Source organism: Triticum aestivum, chromosome 1A (genome assembly GCF_018294505.1).
Source record: "Triticum aestivum cultivar Chinese Spring chromosome 1A, IWGSC CS RefSeq v2.1, whole genome shotgun sequence".
NCBI lineage: Eukaryota > Viridiplantae > Streptophyta > Magnoliopsida > Poales > Poaceae > Triticum > Triticum aestivum.
The window spans coordinates 44,367,042-44,388,090 of NC_057794.1; the positions used below are offsets into that span (position 1 = coordinate 44,367,042).

At 44.1% G+C, this 21,049-nt stretch overlaps 1 protein-coding gene across 2 annotated transcripts; it reads right to left on the minus strand.

Moving 5' to 3' along the window:
• Positions 1-1,981: 1,981 nt before the first annotated feature.
• Positions 1,982-17,086, minus strand: LOC123087986 (putative proline-rich receptor-like protein kinase PERK6). 2 transcript variants are annotated; one of them, XM_044510149.1, is made up of 8 exons: positions 16,957-17,055; positions 14,691-14,752; positions 8,333-9,357; positions 4,503-4,714; positions 4,271-4,403; positions 3,529-4,031; positions 3,338-3,457; positions 1,982-2,351 (listed from the first exon to the last, which is right to left on the minus strand). In XM_044510149.1, the coding sequence occupies exons 3-8, from the start codon at positions 9,303-9,305 to the stop codon at positions 2,232-2,234; spliced, it is 2,061 nt and encodes a 686-aa protein (XP_044366084.1). In that variant the 5' UTR covers positions 9,306-9,357; positions 14,691-14,752; positions 16,957-17,055; the 3' UTR covers positions 1,982-2,231. The 2 variants fall into 2 exon arrangements, with proteins under 2 accessions (XP_044366084.1, XP_044366152.1); XM_044510217.1 differs by lacking the exon at positions 14,691-14,752 and having other exon boundaries at positions 16,957-17,086.
• Positions 17,087-21,049: the final 3,963 nt, after the last annotated feature.

Sequence of the window (21,049 nt, forward strand, 5' to 3'; positions counted from 1 at the left end):
GTTAAAAAACCAAATCGTTTCTACAGTTTCAGACTGCCCATAATAAAGCACATACTCCTACACGGATATGTCTCGCAGTGTCGGAATCTAATCCATCTAATCACGTCCCAAATAACATGTTGATGGTATTCGGAGGAGTAATATTAAAAGCTAAGTGCAATGTTTCACAAATTTTTTGCCAAGGGACAATCGAGAAAGAGATGTTTGATGGATTCGTCCTTATCACAGAAATTACATCTTGTAGATCCTATCCAATTGTGTTTTGTCAAATTGTCCTTGGTTAGAATGACTTGTTTATGTACAAACCACATAAACACTTTTATTTTCGAAGGCACTTTTACATCCCACACATGTTTCAAACGAGGAATAGCACTAGAGTTGATAACATCCAAATACATGGATTTAACCAAGAACTCTCCATTCTTTGTTAGTTTCCAGCTCAGCCGATTGGGTTGTTGAGAAAGATGGACCTCCATCAATCTACACACTAAGTGGAGCCAAGCTTCCCAATGATTTCCCGCTAGAGTCCTCCTGGATACCTTGGTCGACGACTTCACTCTACTGTTCACCTTCTTCTTCCTTGATTCTTTCTCTATTCCGGTACTGTATCACGCTGCTCTTTCTCTACTCTTTTCCTTCTTTGGACTTAGCGGATATGATTTATAGCACGCAGGTCCGAGGGACTTCTCAGATTGTACTGCCTTGGTTTTTCGCAGGTTCATGTCATCGTTCTTGGTTTCCTCAAAAAAAATGTCATCATTCTTGGTATGAACTCATCAGTTTGAACTGCCGTGCTGCTTCGCAACTTTATGTAATTGTTCTTCCCATGAACTCCTACACTCCTTTTGCCACTAGTTTCTTTTCTTTTTTTCTCAAATATGCATTCTTCTACCCAACATGTGCATGCTTGTACTGTGAAATGTCAATTTGTTGAAAGACTTCGATGCCTTCGTTAGAAATTTTCCCAACGAGATACCATTTCGACTTTGTTCTTCCAAGTGCACTCATTTCCTAATTTCTTCGTTAAACACTAAGTGGAACCCTCGCCTGAAAAAAGAACCGAGTAGAAAAAGTAATGCAATAAGTTTAAAAAGATGTGCCAGCAAAACACATAGTAGAGATAACTAATTACTGAACAAATATGGCATATACCAAATCCGACGCTTCAGGCGATTCTCACGCGCCATCTCAACCGACACGTAATAGGGGAAAGACCATTTCATTTTGTGGCAACACCCTGCAACAAATGAATAATTAACCTTAACTACAGGACCCAGCTTGTTTTCCATGGCATCCATAGCCAATTAACATCTGAATCTACACAGATAGTGGTAATTCTCCTTAGCATCTTTGGTGTAATTGCAATCTAATCATTTAATTACCTAAAAAACATCTATGTCAACCATCTTTTCTTTTTTTTTTCTTTTTTCTTCTAATAATTTGGTTGTATGCATATGTCTTGACTAGCTCTTAACGTAGTGTCATTGCAGAGATCAGCTTGGTATTAATATACTGCCCTTTATGAAGGTAAAAATCAGAATAGCACCATGCATCTTTTTTTCTTTTCTTCTAAGAAAGATATTTAAGAGACAGTTTGGTTGTATGGCCAATTTAAGGCCCATCTGATGCCACGATTTGTTCTACAATCATTTTAACACCTAGATGACGCTAAGGCTTTGGCAAGGGAGATCCCAGATTTTGAGTGATCGCCTGTTTGCTATTTATATGAGAGATTTCATGGTAACTCTTAGTTTTCAGAGTTGCTTTTGTGATTTTTTGGATCTTTAATCCAAAGCATTATACCTGTGAATCTGTGATGGTCGTATTTAAATAGTTACAGGTATTTCTAGAGAAATATCTCATCCGGGACTTCAGGCGCCAGAGAACAATTTCCCCTTCTCATAAACTGAAGACCTTCTGAACTTCAGTCCGTGGATCGACATGGCAGGAGAAGCAGTTAGTCTTACAGATAGGTACGGACAGCAGATAATCTGTCGATGTTACACCAAATCCAGTGCAAACATATGCTACATTCCTCATTCCAAAAGTGACAAAACATATAGTATTATGCATCCATCAGCTGCAAAACAAATGGATACATGATCAACATATATATTTGTATTTTGTTCTTCAGAGAGAGGCATATAATAGGGCCATGAAAAATTCGAGATCTTGTGCAGCTCGGCTAGAGACAATGTCACGGACATAAAAGCCCCCGCAATGTGTATATTTCATGACACCAAGTCACATGGCTCGCTGTGCAGCAATTGTCTCAGACCCTTGACGACAGTGCTCATGTTTGGTCGGAGATCTGGATTATAATGCACACATAGCGCTGCGATCGCACCCATCTGCTTGCCAAAAAAAGAAAGTAATCAGGAGAGCAGTCACTTGGTCCCTCATACCTCAAGAACACAAAGATTATGCCAAAAATCAGTTTCACCTTTTTACCCCCTAGCTTGTCATTCAATCAAGATTATAACGTGTTAATTTCCGTAATGCAGAAGGATATGAAATAAGGAGCAGCATGGCTGGTGAAACTCACAAAGACAATCTCAAGCCAAAGCAGGGTGGTCAAGGTTGCTTTCAAGGCCTAATGCACTGTACGCTATTAATCAAGATGGGGGTTCTGGAGCAGTTGCTGATGAATAGGCTTCCTGAGCTGTTTGTACAAAGTCGGTGTCTTTTTTTTTTTGCCTCCTGCATCAGATCTTAACATGTTACCTGGATTGATTTTCGTTGCTTCCTGAGAAGCTTTTTGTGCAATAGATTACCGGTTTTCTTTGCCTCACTGGATGCTCTTGACACGAGCGGGTTTATCTTCATACCCAGAAGATTTATCCTCAATTTTCAAATTTGTACCAGTATTTACCCCAGGAGAAATTTCCCACGCTTCTTATAGCCCAGACCCGCTATTAGGCTGAGGTGGCGTGCCAACTCGCTGCCACATAGCCAGACTGACATGGGAAGTGCAGCGAACGTGCGACGCGACGGCCATGATGGGATCGGAGGAGCCATGATGAAGAGGGCCAATGATAGGATCGTGTGGGGTGCTACCTCTTCCCTTCGCAGGTGGCCAACAAATTTGAAACTTGGGGGTACAAGATGGTCGGGATTGGAACAGGGGGTACCTTGATAAACTTTGGGCTAGAACGTTGAATTAACTCTTATAGCAATGGAGATTAAATCCTATCGTTTATTTGGTGGAATAGACTACAGCGGTTTGAAAATGACATCTCCTTGCGCCATTGCCTAGGATTCACCGCTAGTTTACTCGGTTAAACATGGTAGAGTTCAGGATAAAATGCATACATTGGTCCCCTAAAAAAATACATACCTTGGTAACAGCATTGTGAGGGTAATCTCCTTCAAGCCTTGGATCCACGCATCGCTGCACCTTATCTTCACTAAGACTTGTTTCTGTCAACACATTATCTTCCATAGAATTGATGTATGCCTGTGCATCAAAGTCAACAACAGTTTAGCTAATGCACCTTATCAAGACATTATACACATGTCAAGGCATACCCATATAAAGGGGTTCTTGTCACAATGGGTGCATAGGCCCTTCTCGCCAAGGGTGCATACCCATGTCACGAGGCTCTGCCTGCCGCGGGGTAGTGTATGATCAACTGCCTTACGACCGGTTAAAAGTTCCAGCAGCACAACCCCGAAGGCATATACATCACTCTTTGTGTTGCACTGTCCAGTAGCAGAATATAAATCGACATGGTAATCATCCTCGTGATAACCATGACCATCCATACGATCCAGGTCAAGGCCACATCTAAAACTATGACATCTACTCATGTTGTCACTGACCAACACATTGGAGATACCAGCGTCGCCAACCTTTGCGATGTCGTTGTCAAAGAGAAGTATCTTGCTGGATATGATGTTACCATGGGTGACCTGAGGCTCTGCCTTGTGATGGAGGAACTCCAGCCCTTCTGCTGCACTTAAGGCAATCTTCACTCGCTGCATCCATGATAGAGCTGCCCTTGACTTGGCTCCCCTGACACCCTTTTTACCTGTGACCATAAACCAGAAGAATATCGACAGACATGTCACTCGTATCACATACTAGACACACCACACTAAGTCTTTTAAAATTGAAGGTTTCGTAGAGGGTGAGTTCTTTTGAGTGTTGCTCTGTTCCTTACATAGCTGGTGTTGAATTGACATACTATTTTTCCCTTCAATAAAAGAAAGGTGTGCTGCATATTGCGTGTTTTTATAACAAACTGAAAATTTATATACAATTCCTCACCCTTGCTGTGAAGGATATCATGCAAGGTGCCACCCAATGTATACTCATATGCAAGAACATATTCGTCTCCTTCGACCCAACATCCGAGAAGTTGGACAACGTTCTCGTGTTTCAGTCTCGAAATTGCTTCAATCTGCCACAGAAATATGCCAGTTAAAGGCAAGGCCTTGCTGTACTAATAAATGAAGAGTGTCAATTGAAATGGTGAAAAGACAAGGCTCGGAACCATAACCTTCAAATCAATTTCTTGAGAAGAGTTGAATGCAGATTCCGGTCCATATTTTAACACTTTGAAGAAAACTCTGCCTTGCGAACTCTCTCCTATTAGAGCACCATTACTGAAGTTCCTTGTTATTTTCTTCATTTCATCAAGGGAAATAGTTGGTACATCCTGTGCATTTCCTCTTCTTATGTGCCAATTATTGATGTCCGCATAGGGGGGGCCTTAAATAAACAACAGTATTGTATGAGGAGGTAAAGTTTCATTACTTGTGAGTTGTGAGACACGCTTAGAGTAAATTGTGCTTAGCACACATGAATGGGAATGACAAAACTACGGTGTCATGTACCCTTCTATACCAGCCCTTCTATTACCGGAAAAGGTTTTCACCCCACTTTATATATAAAGCACGATCCTAACAACCCAGTACAAACGCACGCCACCATAACACACGCACACACGCAAGGCATGATACATAGGCGCTGAGCGCGACAACACCACCCCTAGCACTATCACCGCGAAGAGATAAAGCTGCATATGACGAACCGTGGGCACCAAGACGGCGCCTTCAGGAAGGACACGACACCGGAGCACCGACACCACCCAATCCGAGGATCAGAGTTTCCCCCGGAGCCGCACGACGGGCAATGAGAGCCGCGCCGACGCCTTCAAGAAGGGAACGAGTTTTGCCACCGCCGGTCCATCCGAAGATAGAACAAGTTTTCACCCCGGCCAAAACTCACCGCCACCGAACGCCACACCCCGGCGACCATGCCGCCCACACGGCCATGGCCACCGGGCAGCACCAAGCCATGGCCTCCGCCCGAGAGTACCGTGCAACCACCACCGGGCCGCTGCCCCCGCATTCAAGACCTTGACACCACCTCACCCGAGCCCTGTCGCTAACCCAACCAAAGAGACGAGCGCCGAGACCCAATAGGCCGGCCACCTGGCCTCCATCGCCCCGTCCTGCAGAATCGGGCGCAAGGTGAGCTTGGTCCCGCACCACCGTGCGCGAGACAAGGTCAGTAGGAGTCCTATTGCACCGTGCGCGAGACGAGCTTAGTCCAGCGGCACCAGGCGCGAGACGAGCTCGGACATGCGCAGCGGGCGCGAGACAAACGATGGACCGTAGCTGGGAGAAGGCCAGCCCTTCGTCGAACATAGCGACCGGACAACGAGGAGGGGGGGCCAAAGGCCGATACAAGCCGCCTACGAATGAACCGACGCCAGGACATGCCAGCCGTCGCCGAAGCCGACTTGCCAAGCCACCATGGAGCCATCCACGGTCGGAGCAGCGCCCACCCCGGCCATTGCCCCACCCGCGCCGCCCGCCGAGCTCCAATCATCAGAGCCGCCGGGCACGCACCCACACGTCGAGGCACCAAAGGGGAGGGGCACCACCGAGGTCCCCGAACATGGCCGATCCAGGTCGGAGATGGAGATGCCCAAACTCCCCGCAGGCCCCCGCCACCACGGGGCCACCACCACGAAGCCCACCACGCCACCGACTGCGCACAGGAGCCATGCCGCCTACACACGCCGAGCGCTACCGCCACCCGCCCGCCGGAGCGACGCCGCGAGCCAGCCGGAACCAGGACAGCTCCCGAAGCGGCCAGAGGTACCACCCAGCCCCGCACGCCGCCGGCCGGCCCTTGCCGTCTCGGCCCGCGTCGCCTGCCGGCAGCCGTCCCGAGCACCCGCCCGATCCCGATCTGGGCCGAGACGCCCACCGCCGCCGCCCGAGCTGGCACGCCCCACCGCGCCCTTGACGAGCAGCCGCCTGCGCCGCCAACCCAGGATGCCTCTGCTGCTCTGCCCCGGCCGCTGCCACGCCACGTCGTCCTGCAGAATGGCGTGCCTCCATGCTGTGACGCTGTCCCGCGCTAGCCCGCCGCGAAGAGTGGGAAGATGCCCCGCCGCCGCTGACGCTGGCCGGGCTTTGCACGGCGGCGCGAGCCGGCGCCGGCAAGGGGGGAGGAACGGGAGGGCTGGAGGAGAACGCTAGGGTTCGCCTCGCCGCTCGCGGGAGCAGACGAGACGAAGGGATTGTCTTTTATTACTCCCCATCACTTCCCGCCCTTTTATTTGAGAGAATTCCTTATTTGGCCCATTTTTAAAGTTTGGTTCCTTTTTGGCCCAGAATTTTGTTTTATCCCCTTTTTGACATCCAAACTTCATTTTGTTCCCTATGTGACACTTCCGTCAGTTTTGGCTATTAACGGTGTTAAGTCTGACCTAAAAAGACTGTTTTACCCCTAACGTAGTATGTGAACATATTATTTACATGCAACACAAAGGTAATGTGAAATATTTTGTCCTATTTGAATAAGAAAACAAACTTATTTATATGACTAATACTAATACTAATACTAATAATAATAATAATACAATGAGTGGAACACTGACGACCCCATTTAGCCTCTACTGTAGCATATAAATTTGTACACATTAATCTAGCGTGTGACAAGTTAATGGGTCATGTCGCATAGATGTGTTCATGCCACAAGTGCTGCACACGCACAGGCCATTGCGATACAGATCGATTGGCTCTCAGGGATAGAGCTGCAATACGTGGCAGGTTGTGTTGGTCCAATACAGACTACGCGAGTACTTCGGCGACGGCAGCGCGCGAGGATGACGATGACGGACGAAGCAACAGACTTCCGACCGAGACTAGCAAAGCTAGCTATGTACGCCACACACGTACGTACACCGGCCGTAGACAGAAGCGCACGTATAAAACAGCAGACTAATCGATCCTTGCTTGATCGATCCGCCTAGCTGCACACACAGGAAACGCACGCAATAGCTAGCTGGTTTGATACCCTCTTTGTGTCAATTTGAGATTGCATTTACCACACTTGCCGTGTGGTGTTGGTTTGATACCCTCAAAAAATAAAAATAAAAGTTAGCTGGTTTGATGGCCGCACGAACGTACACATGTACACATGTATCTAACCGGACATAACACAGGTGCACTTCGTCATATTTTTTGTTTGTTCACGCCCCTGCTCTACCCTTTTCTAATGACATACTATCCCCAGGGGCAAAATTGTCTTTGCACGTGTCAGTTAACATCTCTGGATGGAAAAAAGATCAAAGTGTCACATAAGGCACCAAATAAAGTTTGAGTGTTAAATAGGGAAGAAAACGGTTTTCTGGGCCAAAAAGGGAACTAAATTTTAAGAGTGGGTCAAATAAGGAATTCTCTCCTTTTATTTTGGCAAACATGGTGCATCTTTAACCTAAATATGCATAATATTCAAAGAAAAGTAAAATGCATTAGGTGCCTTCAAACTCCACGTCTTTGAACTGAAACTGAGGTTCTAATGCATTCCATGCACTTTACTCTAAAAAGACTTAATACATACTGAAACAACAAATGAGACTAGAGACCTAACATAATTGAAAGAAAAAAGAATTTCATGATGGCCATGCTAACAGGAAAAGGAGAATTTCTTAAATAATCAATAATCATGTACTCCCTCCATTCCAAAATACTTGGCGTGGTGTTACTTCAAACTAAAACCACGACAAGTATTTTGGAACAGAGGGAGTATTTAGTTACTTAAGTGCTTAAAAGTAGAAACTAAAGTTTGTGTGTTTTGCCTTTCACCCAAACAAGTACTGAAATTACTTATGTGTAATCCTACACATAAAGTGTTACAAAAGAAGAAGCTAAGGTTTGTGTATTTCGCATCCCACCCTACAACATATGTCTTCTTTCTTATCCGTGTTTGTCGATAGTATCTAAGTAAAAATTAAGCCTATTCACGAAAAAAAGAGTAAAAATTAAGCCATGTAAACTTTGAAGTATAGCAGCGTACATTTTTAATTACCTGTAGAGCTTTCACCCTTGTGCTTCGGGAGAGCTTTTCTAATCCTCCTAAGTCTATCTGCTACCTCAACCATTGTCGGACGCATTTTATCATCCAGTCTCAAGCATGTAACTGCTAGCTTCACAATTTCTTCGATCAATTTCATCTTCTTCTTGTCATAGGTAATTTCCACATCAAACAGTTGTCTCACCTTCTTCCCACTTCCCATTGCCTCGGCGAAACATTGAGTAAGACTAGTAGTCCCGTCCGTCGCTTTCTTTCGGGTAATCATTTCCAATAGAACAACTCCAAAACTGTATACATCACTCTTTGTAGTTAGAATCCCACTCTGACAAAACAAAGGGTCTACATAACCTATGCAACCAATAACAATTTTGGTACGCTGGGCCTCATCAGTAGAAAGCAGCCTTGCTATTCCGAAATCAGATAGCTTTGGCAAGTACTTTTCATCTAACAGTATATTGGCAGGTTTAATATCACCATGAAGGACAGGACTGTACATTGAATGCATGCATGATAGTGCTTCAGCTGATTCAATAGCGATGTCCAAACGTTTGTCCAAAGGGAAGAGTATAGGACCATCAGCATTGCTACAGTGAAGGATGTTGTAGAGGTTTCCATTACAGACAAACTCCATAACAATCATAAGGGCATTTTCCTCCGTGCAGCAGCCTAACAATCTGACAACATTCTTGTGGTTTATCTGGGAATGCACTATCACCTCCTTGGCGAACTCCTCTTTCTTGGTTCCATTTTTGTACCTCTTTACTGCGACTGGACGTTGATCGTCTAATCTTCCTTTGTAGACATCACCGAACGAGCCACTACCAAGCGAAGTGCTATATCTGTCTGTAATGTGCTCTATCTCCTTTTCAGTGAAAGACCGCAGTTTGTAGTTGTTGTCCACTCTTTTAAGTACCAAATGCCCATTAGCTTGAAAGAAATCACTAAGATTGTTTCCTTGGTAATCCATGTGCAAGCAGCATATGAAGACAAGATTTGTAGAACAGGTAGTGGCAGCTTGCCTGCATCATGATATGCCAACTAATATCAGTGTCCTTGAGATTAAAATCTATCGTTACTTATTGCAAGAAGGAATTTTACATATGTAACTGAATAAGTGGCTGTCACTGGCATTACAAAATAGCTTCATCTTCCAAATATGTGTAAGCGATTCATTTTTCCATATAAAAAGTGTAAAAAAAACATGATTATTTTGAATTTTGCAGCTAGGAAGAGCTGTAGATTTACTTTTTGTATCCTGTAATATACCGCCTAAATACAGCTGCATTTTGTTTTTGACCCAAACCAGCAGGTGCTCTGCTTTTTCTTCAAGTAGAGGGAAAAACTGCACATCAGCTAACACAGCCTACAGAAAAAGCTAAACCGAAGACGTATAGCACAGAAAGGTAAGAATAATTAAGAATCGTGAAAAAACCAGGGCTATCCCTCGCGCGAAGCAGCCCTGAAGGCCTACTCAAGGAGAAAACCACGTTAGCCGGTTCCTGTCTTGCTTCGAAAGTTCTCAACCCTCGGCCATAGAGGAGAGAGTAGCCCAATCTGCGAGGCCTTCGCAAAAAAATTCTGGAGTGGCCCTGCTGCAATTTCATTCCCTCGTAAATTGGTGTTTGGATATTAGAGCAGAAGAAGTGAAGAACAGAGCAATTTCATTCTACCTCCATCTCTGATTCAAGAAACCAACCAAAGAACCGATGAACGAGGATGAGAGAGGCAACAACACTTATGTTGCCACCATCGCCGTGAAGCTTGGATGGATGGATCATGGATCTAAGACAAGTATAGCAACCACGTATGCGCCGCGCCGCTAGGAGCTAGTCTGGTACCTTGTCTTGCTCGGCTGGCTGGAGGAGGAAAGCAAGCGAGATGTGCGAAATGGGCGGCGGGTCTCCTTCTCCGGCAGGCGGCACACCGAGTGCCTTGTTTTGCTCGCGAGTGAAGTAGGGCCTCCTTTGCTCCGAGCCGAAACAAGCGTTGTTTTGGGTGTCAGGTGAAAAAATTTATGTCTCCGTAAAAGGGAAAAAGTCTATGTTAAACCTTGAACTTGTAGAGATTAGGCGAAATGAACCCTCAAGTAAAAATTCCTATCGATTGAACCTAAACTATACAATCCCGGTCTAAATCCTGGGGTCATTTGACAAATGGAGATTGTCGATGTGGCAAAGGATGACCGGGATTGGTGACATTTTCACAAGGAAAAAGTCCAAAATAAACCATAAACTTGTAGACAAAAGCTAAATCAAACCCTGAACTTTGAATCCCGGAAATTGACACTCTGAACTTGTAATCCCGGTCTATTTTAGACACTAGACCTATTTGGCACACCGGGAATACAACAATCCCGGCCGGGATGACCAGCTACTCTCACGGACCAGAATTTGGGCCGGCCCACTATAACACAACAAGAATTCATGAAGTTTAAAAAATGTTCGCACATTTCTAAAATTGTTCAAAAGTTTAAAAAAATGTAGCTGTTTTATATTTTTGACAAGAATACAATTCATGTTTTCTAAAAAATATTTGGGATTCTGAAATTCTGTTTGCATTTTATAAAACTGTTCGCGATTTAAGAAAATCACATTTGTCAAAACATGTTCAGAATTACAACAGTTTTTCACATCCTATGAATTTTCTTTCGGATTTTCAGAATTGTGTCGCATTTGTTGAATATATGTTTTGGAATTTCATAAATTATCTCGTAAATAATGTTTTTGAAAAATGTTTCGGATTGTTGGCTGCGGACTCGACTGGGCCGGCCCAACAGACATAAAGTGAGTGTTTTTTCTTATCACGCGCCATAAAGATTCCTTCTTTCTTTTTCTTAACGCACGACGTAATAAATCCGAAAGAGAAAAACATGTTGTGGAGTCGAACTTTGGACCTGGCAGAGTTGACCTGATTTTGCTAGCCACTACAGCAGACGACTATGACTTACACAATAAGAGGCTGGAAATATTTAATTAGAAACCAAAGTGTCAAACTTTGAAAACTTTTTTAGGGGCAAAAAAGTATTGAACACGTATTTATTTCTGAAATCTTCTAATGTTATAAAGTGCGTTTTTGAAAATTTTGAATACTTTTAAAAAACTAACAACTTTCAAAAAGAGAACACATTTTGAAACATAAACATTTTCTTAAACCTGAACAAAATTTTAGAGTGCAAACACTTTTTGAAACATAATTTTTTTTCTGAAACCGGAACAAAATTTTAATGTGTGGACACTTTTTGTACAATGTAAAAAAATGTTTACGTGTTGTAAAAAAATGTATCATAACCTTAACAGAATATACGTGACATGTGTTTTGAAAGAAGTGCATGCAAATTTTAAAATGTTGAACCATGTAAAAGAGTGTTCGTGTAGTTTTATAGAATGTTTATTGTCAATAAGAAAATGTAAAACAGGTATTTGGAAAAATATGACCATGTACTCAAAAAAGTTTTGAAAACGTTTAATTTAAAAATCTCCATCATGTATTTGAAAATATCAAAAGTTTATCAAATATTTAATGTGTGCGTTAAAAATGTATATTGGGTACTGAGAAAGATTACACATGTGTAAAAATGAAAAAAAATGTAAAAGAAAAACACTAAGAAAAAAACAAATTAGTGCGCGCATGAGCGACTGCGCTACTGGGCCGGCCTAATTCAGCAAATACTGGCGAAGTCCTCTCAGGATTTAAAATAAACCGGGATTAGAAAATTTGGTGTGCCGATTTCCGGGATTGAGAGTTCGGGGTTTGATTTAGCTTTCGCCTGTAAATTCAAGGTTTGTTTTGGACTTTTTCCTTTTCACAAATGGCGCACGGCCTGCTCCCCGCTGGGCCAGCCCGCTTTTTTTTTTTTGCATTAGAACGCTAAAAATAAGCGCAAACAGGGCACACCCTGCTCCCTTTTGGGCCGGCTCGCTTTACTTTCCTTTTTTCGTTTAAAGTAAAAGCGCGGGGTGGCTCGGAGTCTTGTTGTCGATCAACGCAAGATAAAATAGTTTGATTATTATTAATGATGCCGAAAAACAGTTTGATTATTGTTAAGCTTGTACGGTACTGTTACTCCGAGTGGTTGGATTTGGATATGTACTTGTTTCTGCTCTTTCTGCCGTCCTCGCCACGGAAGCACTCACTGAGTTTAAAATACAGCCGCGTTCAGAGAAGCACTGCCACGAGTGCATGGTAAATTACCATGTGTCGAACTTCTTCTTTAGTTGTCGTGTGAGGGAAATGACAAGATAACCGGGCACTTGGCGTGTGTGTTGTCAAATTATTTTAAACTATATAAAAACCGATGGTCAACATATGAGAAGTTGGCAGGGTGCTTGTTAGTGTGGAATGGGAATAAAAGTACCCATTAGTGTCGGTGCATACGATGCAGAGGGCGATCTCAGACCACACACCATTACTAGTGGACTCAGAAGACGCAGCCCATATTGGGAACAAGAACACTTTCTTTTTCAAACTAGGTTGGCTCGAGAAAGAAAACTTCATGAAGATCATTGCACGAGAATGGGCGAAGCCTGTTAGTGGACGATCAAGTATTGAGATATGGCAAAACAAAATTAGACATCTGAGACAATTCTTACGGGGTTGAGCCAGAAACGAGAGTGGGATATACAAACAAGAAAAAGAGCGACTCACCCAGTTAATAGATGCTCTGGATTTAAAAGCAGAAGTAAACATTCTTAATTTAGTCGAGCGGAGCTCGAAATCCGAAGCCGGGCAATGCTTACGAGCTCTTCTTAGAGAAGAGGAGCTCAACTAGGCATTGCATGCTAAGGTGCTTAAGGTTGTCGAAGGGGATGACAATACTCAATTCTTTCACATGATTGCAAATGAGAAACATAGGAAGAAGAAAATAATACAGCTTGAACAGGACGAAGGGACAATTGTGGCTCATGAGAATCTGAAAGCTTATATCTCTAATTATTATAAACAACTTTTCGGCCTCTGGAAGCGAGCACGGTGTCCCTTAATGAGTCTGTTATTGGAGATATTCCTCAACTTAAAATGGTATTCTGTCTGCACCGTTTACTGAGAAAGAGGTTCTAGATGCAATTTCACAAATGAAACCGAATAAAGCACCGGGACCGGATGGGTTTCCCGTGGAATTCTATAGGAAATGTTGGCATATTATTAAGGATGATCTTATGCCTATTTTTCAAGTTTTTTTAACGGTCATTTAGAACTGTTTCATCTTAACTTTGGCATGACTACGTTGTTGCCAAAGAAAGAAGAGGCAGTTCGGATCGAGCAATTCAGGCCAATATGTCTTCTCAACATGAGTTTCAAAATATTCACGGACGTGAGCACCAATAGATTGACATGGATTGCCCATTCGGTGGTGCAACCGAGCCAGACAACTTTCATGCTTGGCAGACACATTCTTGAAGGGGTCGTCGTCCTGCATGAAACGCTGCATGATCTTCATTCGAAGAAGCTACTCCCTCCGTTCCGAATTACTTGTCGCATGTATGGATGTATCTAGATGTATTTTAGTTCTAGATACATCTGTTTCTGCGATGAGTAATTTGGAACGGAGGGAGTAGATGGGGTTATTTTTAAAGTGGACTTCAAGAAGGCATATGATCAAGTTAAATGGCCTTTCCTTCAGCAGGCAATGCGCATGAAAGGTTTTAATGAGGCATGACGGAACCAAGTGGGTTCTCTAGTCCAAAAAGATAGTGTCGGAATCAAGGTTAACGATGATATCGGTCACTATTTTCAGACACACAAGGGATTGAGACAAGGAGATTCAATGTCTCCTCTCCTATTTCGTATAGTGGCCGATATGTTGACCATTCTTATAGGAAGGGCCAAGGAAAACGGTCAAGTGGATGGGCTTGTACCTCATCTGGTCAATGGGGGAGTCTCCATTTTACAGTATGCTAATGACACTATCCTTTTCATGGAACATGACATTGCAAAAGCGCGGAATATGAAACTCATATAATGTCTCTTCGAACAATTGTCTGGTTTAAAAATAAACTTTCACAAGCGCGAGTTATTCTGCTTTGGTAAGGCCAAAGAAGAGCAAGACACATATAGACAATTGTTTGGTTGTAAATTAGGTTCTTTGCCCTTCAATTATTTGGACATACCGATTCATCACCGTAAGCTATCTAATAAAGAATGAAAGTGCATCGAAGATCGAATTGGGAAAAAGCTTAGTTGCTGAAAGGGCAAGCTAATGTTGTATGGAGGTCGGCTAGTGTTGATCAACTCAGTACTTACTAGTATGCCGATATTCCTACTATCTTTCTTCGAGGTACCAAAAGGGGTGCGGAAGAGACTAGATTTCTTTCGATCTTGATTCTTCTGGTAGTCAGATGAGGCCAAGAAGAAATACCTCTCACACGATGCGATATTTTATGCCGACCCAAGGACCAGGGGGGTCTCGGTATTGAAAACCTGGAAATTAAGAATAAATGTCTTATGAGTAAATGGCTCTTCAGGTTAGAGACAGAGGCGGAGGGTATGTGGGCATAGATACTACACAACAAGTATCTAGAATCGAAAACGCTAGCCCAGGTCACCACGAGACCAACTGACTCGCCATTCTGAAAGGGACTCATGCGAACGAAAGTTTTGTTCTTTCGTAGGGTCAAATTCTTGGTTGGCAATGGGATGTCAACAAAATTTTGGGAGGATACGTGGTTAGGGGAGACACCACTAGCCATACAATACCCCATCGTATATAACATTGTGCAACGTAAGGAGGATTACGTAGGCACAGTATTTCAATTGATTCCCTTGAATATTCAGTTCAGACGAACGTTTGTTGGTGAGCGATGGAATGCCTGAATGCACTTGGTACAGAGATTGATAGATGTTCAATTATCCGACCAACCCGATTCGATGCACTCGAAGTTAGCTAGAAATGGGGTGTTTATGGTGAAATCTTTTTACATGGATCTAATTAATTCTGGCTCAATCTCGAGATCGTTACATATTTGGAAGGTTAAGGTTCCCATGTGTATTAAAAAAATTATGTGGTTTGTACACAAGCAAGTGATCCTCACCAAGATAACTTATTAAATAGGCGGTGGGTAGGTAGTTCATGTTGTTGTTTTTGTGATCATGATGAAACAATACAACACTTGTTCATAGAGTGCCTACTCGCGAAATTGCTTTGGAGAACGATCCATATAGCCTTTAACATTACTCCTCCAGTTAAACTGAATGTTATTTGGGACGTGGTTAGCTGGGTTGATCATATTACTGCGGCTCGTATTCGGATTGGAATATGTGCGCATATATGGGCTATATAGAATTGTAAGAATGATATGATTTGTAACAGATAACATATTTTAACTTTCTTGCAGGTCATTTTCAGAGCTACCGCATGGATTCATACGTGGTCCTTCCTCACTCCTACGGACTCCTGGGAGCCATTGGTTACTGGGTGCAACCAGTGGGAGATGGTAGCACGGGCAATATTCAACCGGTTTGGATGGCGATCGCATAACAGGATAGGAGTCTAGGAAGCTTGTCCTTTACATTGTCATACCGGTTGTGGTATGAAGCATTCACATTTCTTTTCCTTTTTGCTCCGTTTGTGAGCTGTAATACTTTTATGACTTTGTGCTACTTCAAGACTTTTTAATAAGATGGTTGCATGCATCGTTCCGATGCAGATGCTGGGGGCAAGCCTCCTTTCAAAAAAAATATTAGTATTAAATAGTAAACAAAAAGAGAAGAACCTCATGGAGCAGATTTTCAAAAGAGAAAAAGTTCACAGTTTTTTTTAAAAAACACGGATTTAGAAAACGTTAAACGATTTTGAAAAGAAGTTCACGGATTTTCGGAAGAAAAGTCCACCTATTTGGAAAAAAGTTCGCGGTTTGGAAAAAATATATAATTGAAAAAGAATTTGTGGATTTGAAAAAAGTTCATGGATTCAAAAAATTCCACGAGTTTTGTAAAAAAAGTTCACCAATTTGAAAAAAAAGCAGAACTGAAAAAAGGTTCAAGCGTTAAATAAAAAGAAAAAAAATATGTATAAGTAGCTTCCATGAATAAAATAAAGAAGAAAAAGAAATAGAATAAAAAGGAGGGCACGAGTTTGAATCACCTTGTGCGCAACTTTTTTTAGCAGTGTAACAAGAAAAAAAAGACAAAATAAATTGAGCAGACAAAAAAAGCGAATGGGCCAGCCCAATGAGGAGGACGGGTGCGCGCCTTGAGCACACCAGCTAGACAAATCACGGTTGGAAGGGTTCAATTTAGACCGGAATTGCATAATTTAGGATGCAATCAATAAGGATTTCGATTTGAGGGTTCATTTCATCTAACATCTACAAATTCAGGGTTTACAATGGATTTTTTTCCCTGAAAAAACACTGGTTTTGGGCGGAATACAACGAATCAAGCCACGCGAGCAATTGCATCAGAGCTGAGGTGAGATGAAAATTTGGGGCAAAGGCCTAAAGTTTCCGGATTTTAGTTTTATATAAGAAAAAGTGGCCCGAATCCATCGTCTGCTTCTTAGAGAAGCAAATCTACTCCACAACGGAAAAAAGGCAATTCATCGAGGAACCACCACCCCGAAATAGTGAGTGTGGATAGCAAGGGTACATACATAATCCCATCAAGAGCAAATAAGGAACGGTTACCTGTTCGTTGGTAATAGAAGAGATCTGCAGTTTTTCAGCCTGCAATCAAGGATGCGGCCTTCAGCTTGCAGGATACCACGGCTGCAGATGTTCTTGGTGTGAGTCAACGAGGGGAGAAGCACAAGGGACGAGCATATGAAGACAAGATATGTACTACAACAGGTAGTAGTATCTTCCAAAGTTAGAGCCCGGTCCAACCGGGACAAGGTGCTTTTTTTTAATATAAAAGGCAGTACTCTGCTGGCAAAACAACAAAATAACACGCTCTGCCTGCTAAGATGACCTAAGTATTCAATTGCCCGGCCAAGTAAACTACTCTTGGTCAGCGCTCACTCTTGGAGTAATTGACTTTTCTTTCGTTATGCCTTACTTTATAAATAGCGCCATAATAACAAAATCATTCAAACAAAACAGAGGGATATTATCAGGTCAACGGAGCTGTCGTCCGCGGCTACAACGAGCGGTCTCCACAACTGCAAATTGCCAAGCATTTTCAATAGGCAATCAGCGGGCCAGTAAGGGACGAAATGTTCAATAGTAAAATTATTGAGACATCCACAAAGATCAACAAAGCGAAACAAAGATGATATGGGGCAAGCCGTAGGGTGGTCCGATCGTCACGAATGATAGGGGAATTTGATAAAGAACGGAGTAAAACAAGTGGCAACACACGGGAAAGAAGCACAAACTAACAACCATTGCTTTCTTCTTCTGCCTCTTCGAGAATCCTCCGGTCCTCGGAGCGATACTTTTCCCCTCTCCCCTCCCGGTCGTTCCCGCGAGCAACCCGGGGGGCAACCCTAGCCGCCACCCAAACTCCCTCCCCTCCCCGTCCCTCCTCCCCCGTCGCCGCCAAGCCCGGCCGGCGTTGGTGGCGGCGGGGGGGGGGGGGGGGGGCTCTCCTCTCCCCTGCGCTCTTCCATGGTGGGCCGGCGCGGGACGGCTGGATCGGGCGCATGCCCCGGCCTTGCGCGGGGGCGGCGGCGCGGCGGCAACCGGTCTGGCGGCGGCGGGCGCGTCCTCTCGTGGTGCGCCGGCGGTCTGGGCGGTGGCTTGCGGCGTGGCGGCTGCGGGCTCTCGGCATCTCGCGTTGGCTCGTCCTTCAGGTGGTGCGAGCGGGTGGGCTCCGGTCAGATCCGGCCGGATCTGCCTCCGGCGCCTCTTTTGGCGGCGCGGGCTGGGTGTAGCAGGGCCGCGGGCGGCTGGCGCCGCCGTGCATAGGGGTGGTGGAGCCGGTGGCGTGACGGTTGGTGGTGGAGACACGTGCGGGCTCCGAGTACAATTGGGCGTCCTTCTCGGCTATGGTCAGCGGCGCGCGGCGTGGGCGGGCTGTCCCTGGATCTGTCCCTGGCGGCGGCGGCGGTGGATCTTCTCCCTCCTTCGTCGGACGAGCGGCCGTCAGTGGCCTCGCGTTGGGTTGTGCCAATAGCAGGGCCGGGGCGAAGCAGGTGCTTCGGGGGGGAGTGGTTGGAGGGATGGGGCTTCGACGTGGTCGAGCCGCCGTCACCGGCACCGTGGGTGCCGGGAGTGGCCGAGTGGCGCACCTTCCCTTCCCCTTTCCCCTACCCGAGGCTTCGTGGCTGCTGTCCCATGCGATGTCCGAGGCGGGACGGTTTGCAGGTTGCGGCGATGGTGGGAGTTGGCTCCGTCCAAAGCCGCCTCCTTTGAGGGTACCGGGACGGTCTGGATGCTGGGCGGCGGCCCTGGCGGTGGGAGATGCGTGGATCTTGGGCAGATTGCGCAACTCGGTGATAACCCACAAGTATAGGGGATGGCAACAGTTTTTGATAAGTAAGAGTGTCGAACCCAACGAGGAGCTAAAGGTAGAACAAATATTCCCTCAAGTTCTATCGACCACCGATACAACTCTATGCACGCTTGACATTTGCTTTACCTAGAACAAGTATGAAACTAGAAGTACTTTGTAGGTGTTTTTGGATAGGTTTGCAAGATAATAAAGAGCAAGTAAATAAAAAGTAGGGGTTGTTTAAATAAAGACACAACTAGGTTAGTTTTAGTAAAGAGCTTTTTGTTACGAGAAAGTTATTTGTCCCTAGGCAATCGATAACTAGACCGGTAATCATTATTGCAATTTTATTTGAGGGTGAGGCATAAGCTAACATACTTTCTCTACTTGGATCATATGCACTTATGATTGGAACTCTAGCAAGCGTCCGCAACTACTAAAGATCATTAAGGTAAAACCCAACCATAGCATTAAAGTATCAAGTCATCTTTATCCCATACGCAACAACCTACTTACTCGGGTATGTGCTTCTGTCACTCACGCCACCCACCATAAGAAAATCATGAACATATTGCAAACCCTACAGCGGGGATCCCTCATGCTTGCGCAACACGGAGAGCACCATAGGACAGCACCAATAATAAAACATGCAACTCAAACCAATCACGATCATCAAATAGCACATAGGACAAAACGGATCAACTCAAATATCATAGGATAGCCATACATCATTGGGAAATAATATATAGCATTGAGCACCATGTTTAAGTAGAGACTACAGCGGGTAAAAGAGGGGTTACACCGCTGCATAGAGGGGGGAAGAGTTGGTGATGATGGCGGTGAATTTGTTGGTGAAGATTGCGGTGATGATAATGGCCCCGGCGGTGTTCCGGCGCCACCGAAAGAGAGGGGGAGAGGGGCCCCCTTCTTCTTATTCTTCCTTGACCTCCTCCCTAGATGGGAGAAGGGTTTCCCCTCTGGTCCTTGGTCTCCATGGCATGGGAGGGGCGAGAGCCCCTCCGAGATTGGATATGTCTCTCTGTCTCTCTCTGTTTCTGCGTTCTCAGATTCTGCCCTTTCACCGTTTCTTATATTCTCGGAGATCCGTAACTCCGATTGGGCTAAAATTTTAACCCGATCTCTATCCGGATATTAGCTTTTTGCGGCGAAATAAGGGCATCAACCGCCTTATGGGGTGGCCACGAGGGCCCAGGGCGCGCCTGCCCCCCTGGGGCGTGCCCCTACCTCGTGGCCCCCTCAGGCATCGTCTCGCATTGATTTTTCTTCCCAAAAATGACATATATTCCAAAAAAATCTTCATCAGTTTTTATCCCATTTGGACTCCGTTTGATATGGATTTACTGCGAAACAAAAAACATGCAACAAACAGGAACTGGCACTGGGCACTGGATCAATATGTTAGTCCCAAAAATAGTAGAAAAAGTTGCCAAAAGTATATGAAAGTTGTAGAATATTGGCATGGAACAATCAAAAATTATAGATACGACGGAGACATATCAGCATCCCCAAGCTTAATTCCTGCTCGTCCTCGAGTAGGTAAATGATAAAAAAGATAGTTTTTGATGTGGAATGCTACCTAGCATAATCTTGATCATGTAATCTAATCATGGCATGAATATTAAGACACGAGTGACTCAAAGCAATAGTCTATCATTTGACATTAAGACAATAATACTTCAAGCATACTAATAAAGCAATCATGTATTTTCAAAATAACATGGCTAAAGAAAGTTATCCCTACAAAATCATATAGTCTGGCTATGCTCCATCTTCACCACACAAAATATTCAAATCATGTACAACCCCGATGACAAGCCAAGCAATTGTTTCATACTTTTGATGTTCTCAAACCTTTTCAACTTTCACGCAATACATGAGAGTGAGCCGTGGATATAGCATTATAGGTGGAATAGAATATGATGGTGGAGGTTGTGTGGAGAAGACAAAAAGGGAGAAAGTCTCACATCAACTAGGCATATCAATGGGCTATGGAGATGCCCATTAATAGATATCATTATGAGTGAGTAGGGATTGCCATGCAACGGATGCACTAGAGCTATATGTTGGAAATATGCCCTAGAGGCAATAATAAAATGGTTATTATTATATTTCCTTGTTCATGATAATTGTCTATTGTTCATGCTATAATTGTGTTATCCGGAAATCGTAATACATGTGTGAATACATAGACCACAACATGTCCCTAGTGAGCCTCTAGTTGACTAGCTCGTTGATCAATAGATGGTTACGGTTTCCTGACCATGGACATTGGATGTCATTGATAACGGGATCACATCATTAGGAGAATGATGTGATGGACAAGAC

Excerpts from the sequence above, each read along its gene's own strand:
- LOC123087986 (XM_044510217.1), bottom strand. The coding sequence starts at position 9,305 with ATGGATTACCAAGGAAACAATCTTAGTGATTTCTTTCAAGCTAATGGG. Across the intron at positions 4,715-8,332 it reads CAAGGGTGAAAGCTCTACAG|GCCCCCCCTATGCGGACATC; the intron begins GTAATTAAAAAT and ends TGTTTATTTAAG. Across the intron at positions 4,032-4,270 it reads TGATATCCTTCACAGCAAGG|GTAAAAAGGGTGTCAGGGGA; the intron begins GTGAGGAATTGT and ends TTATGGTCACAG.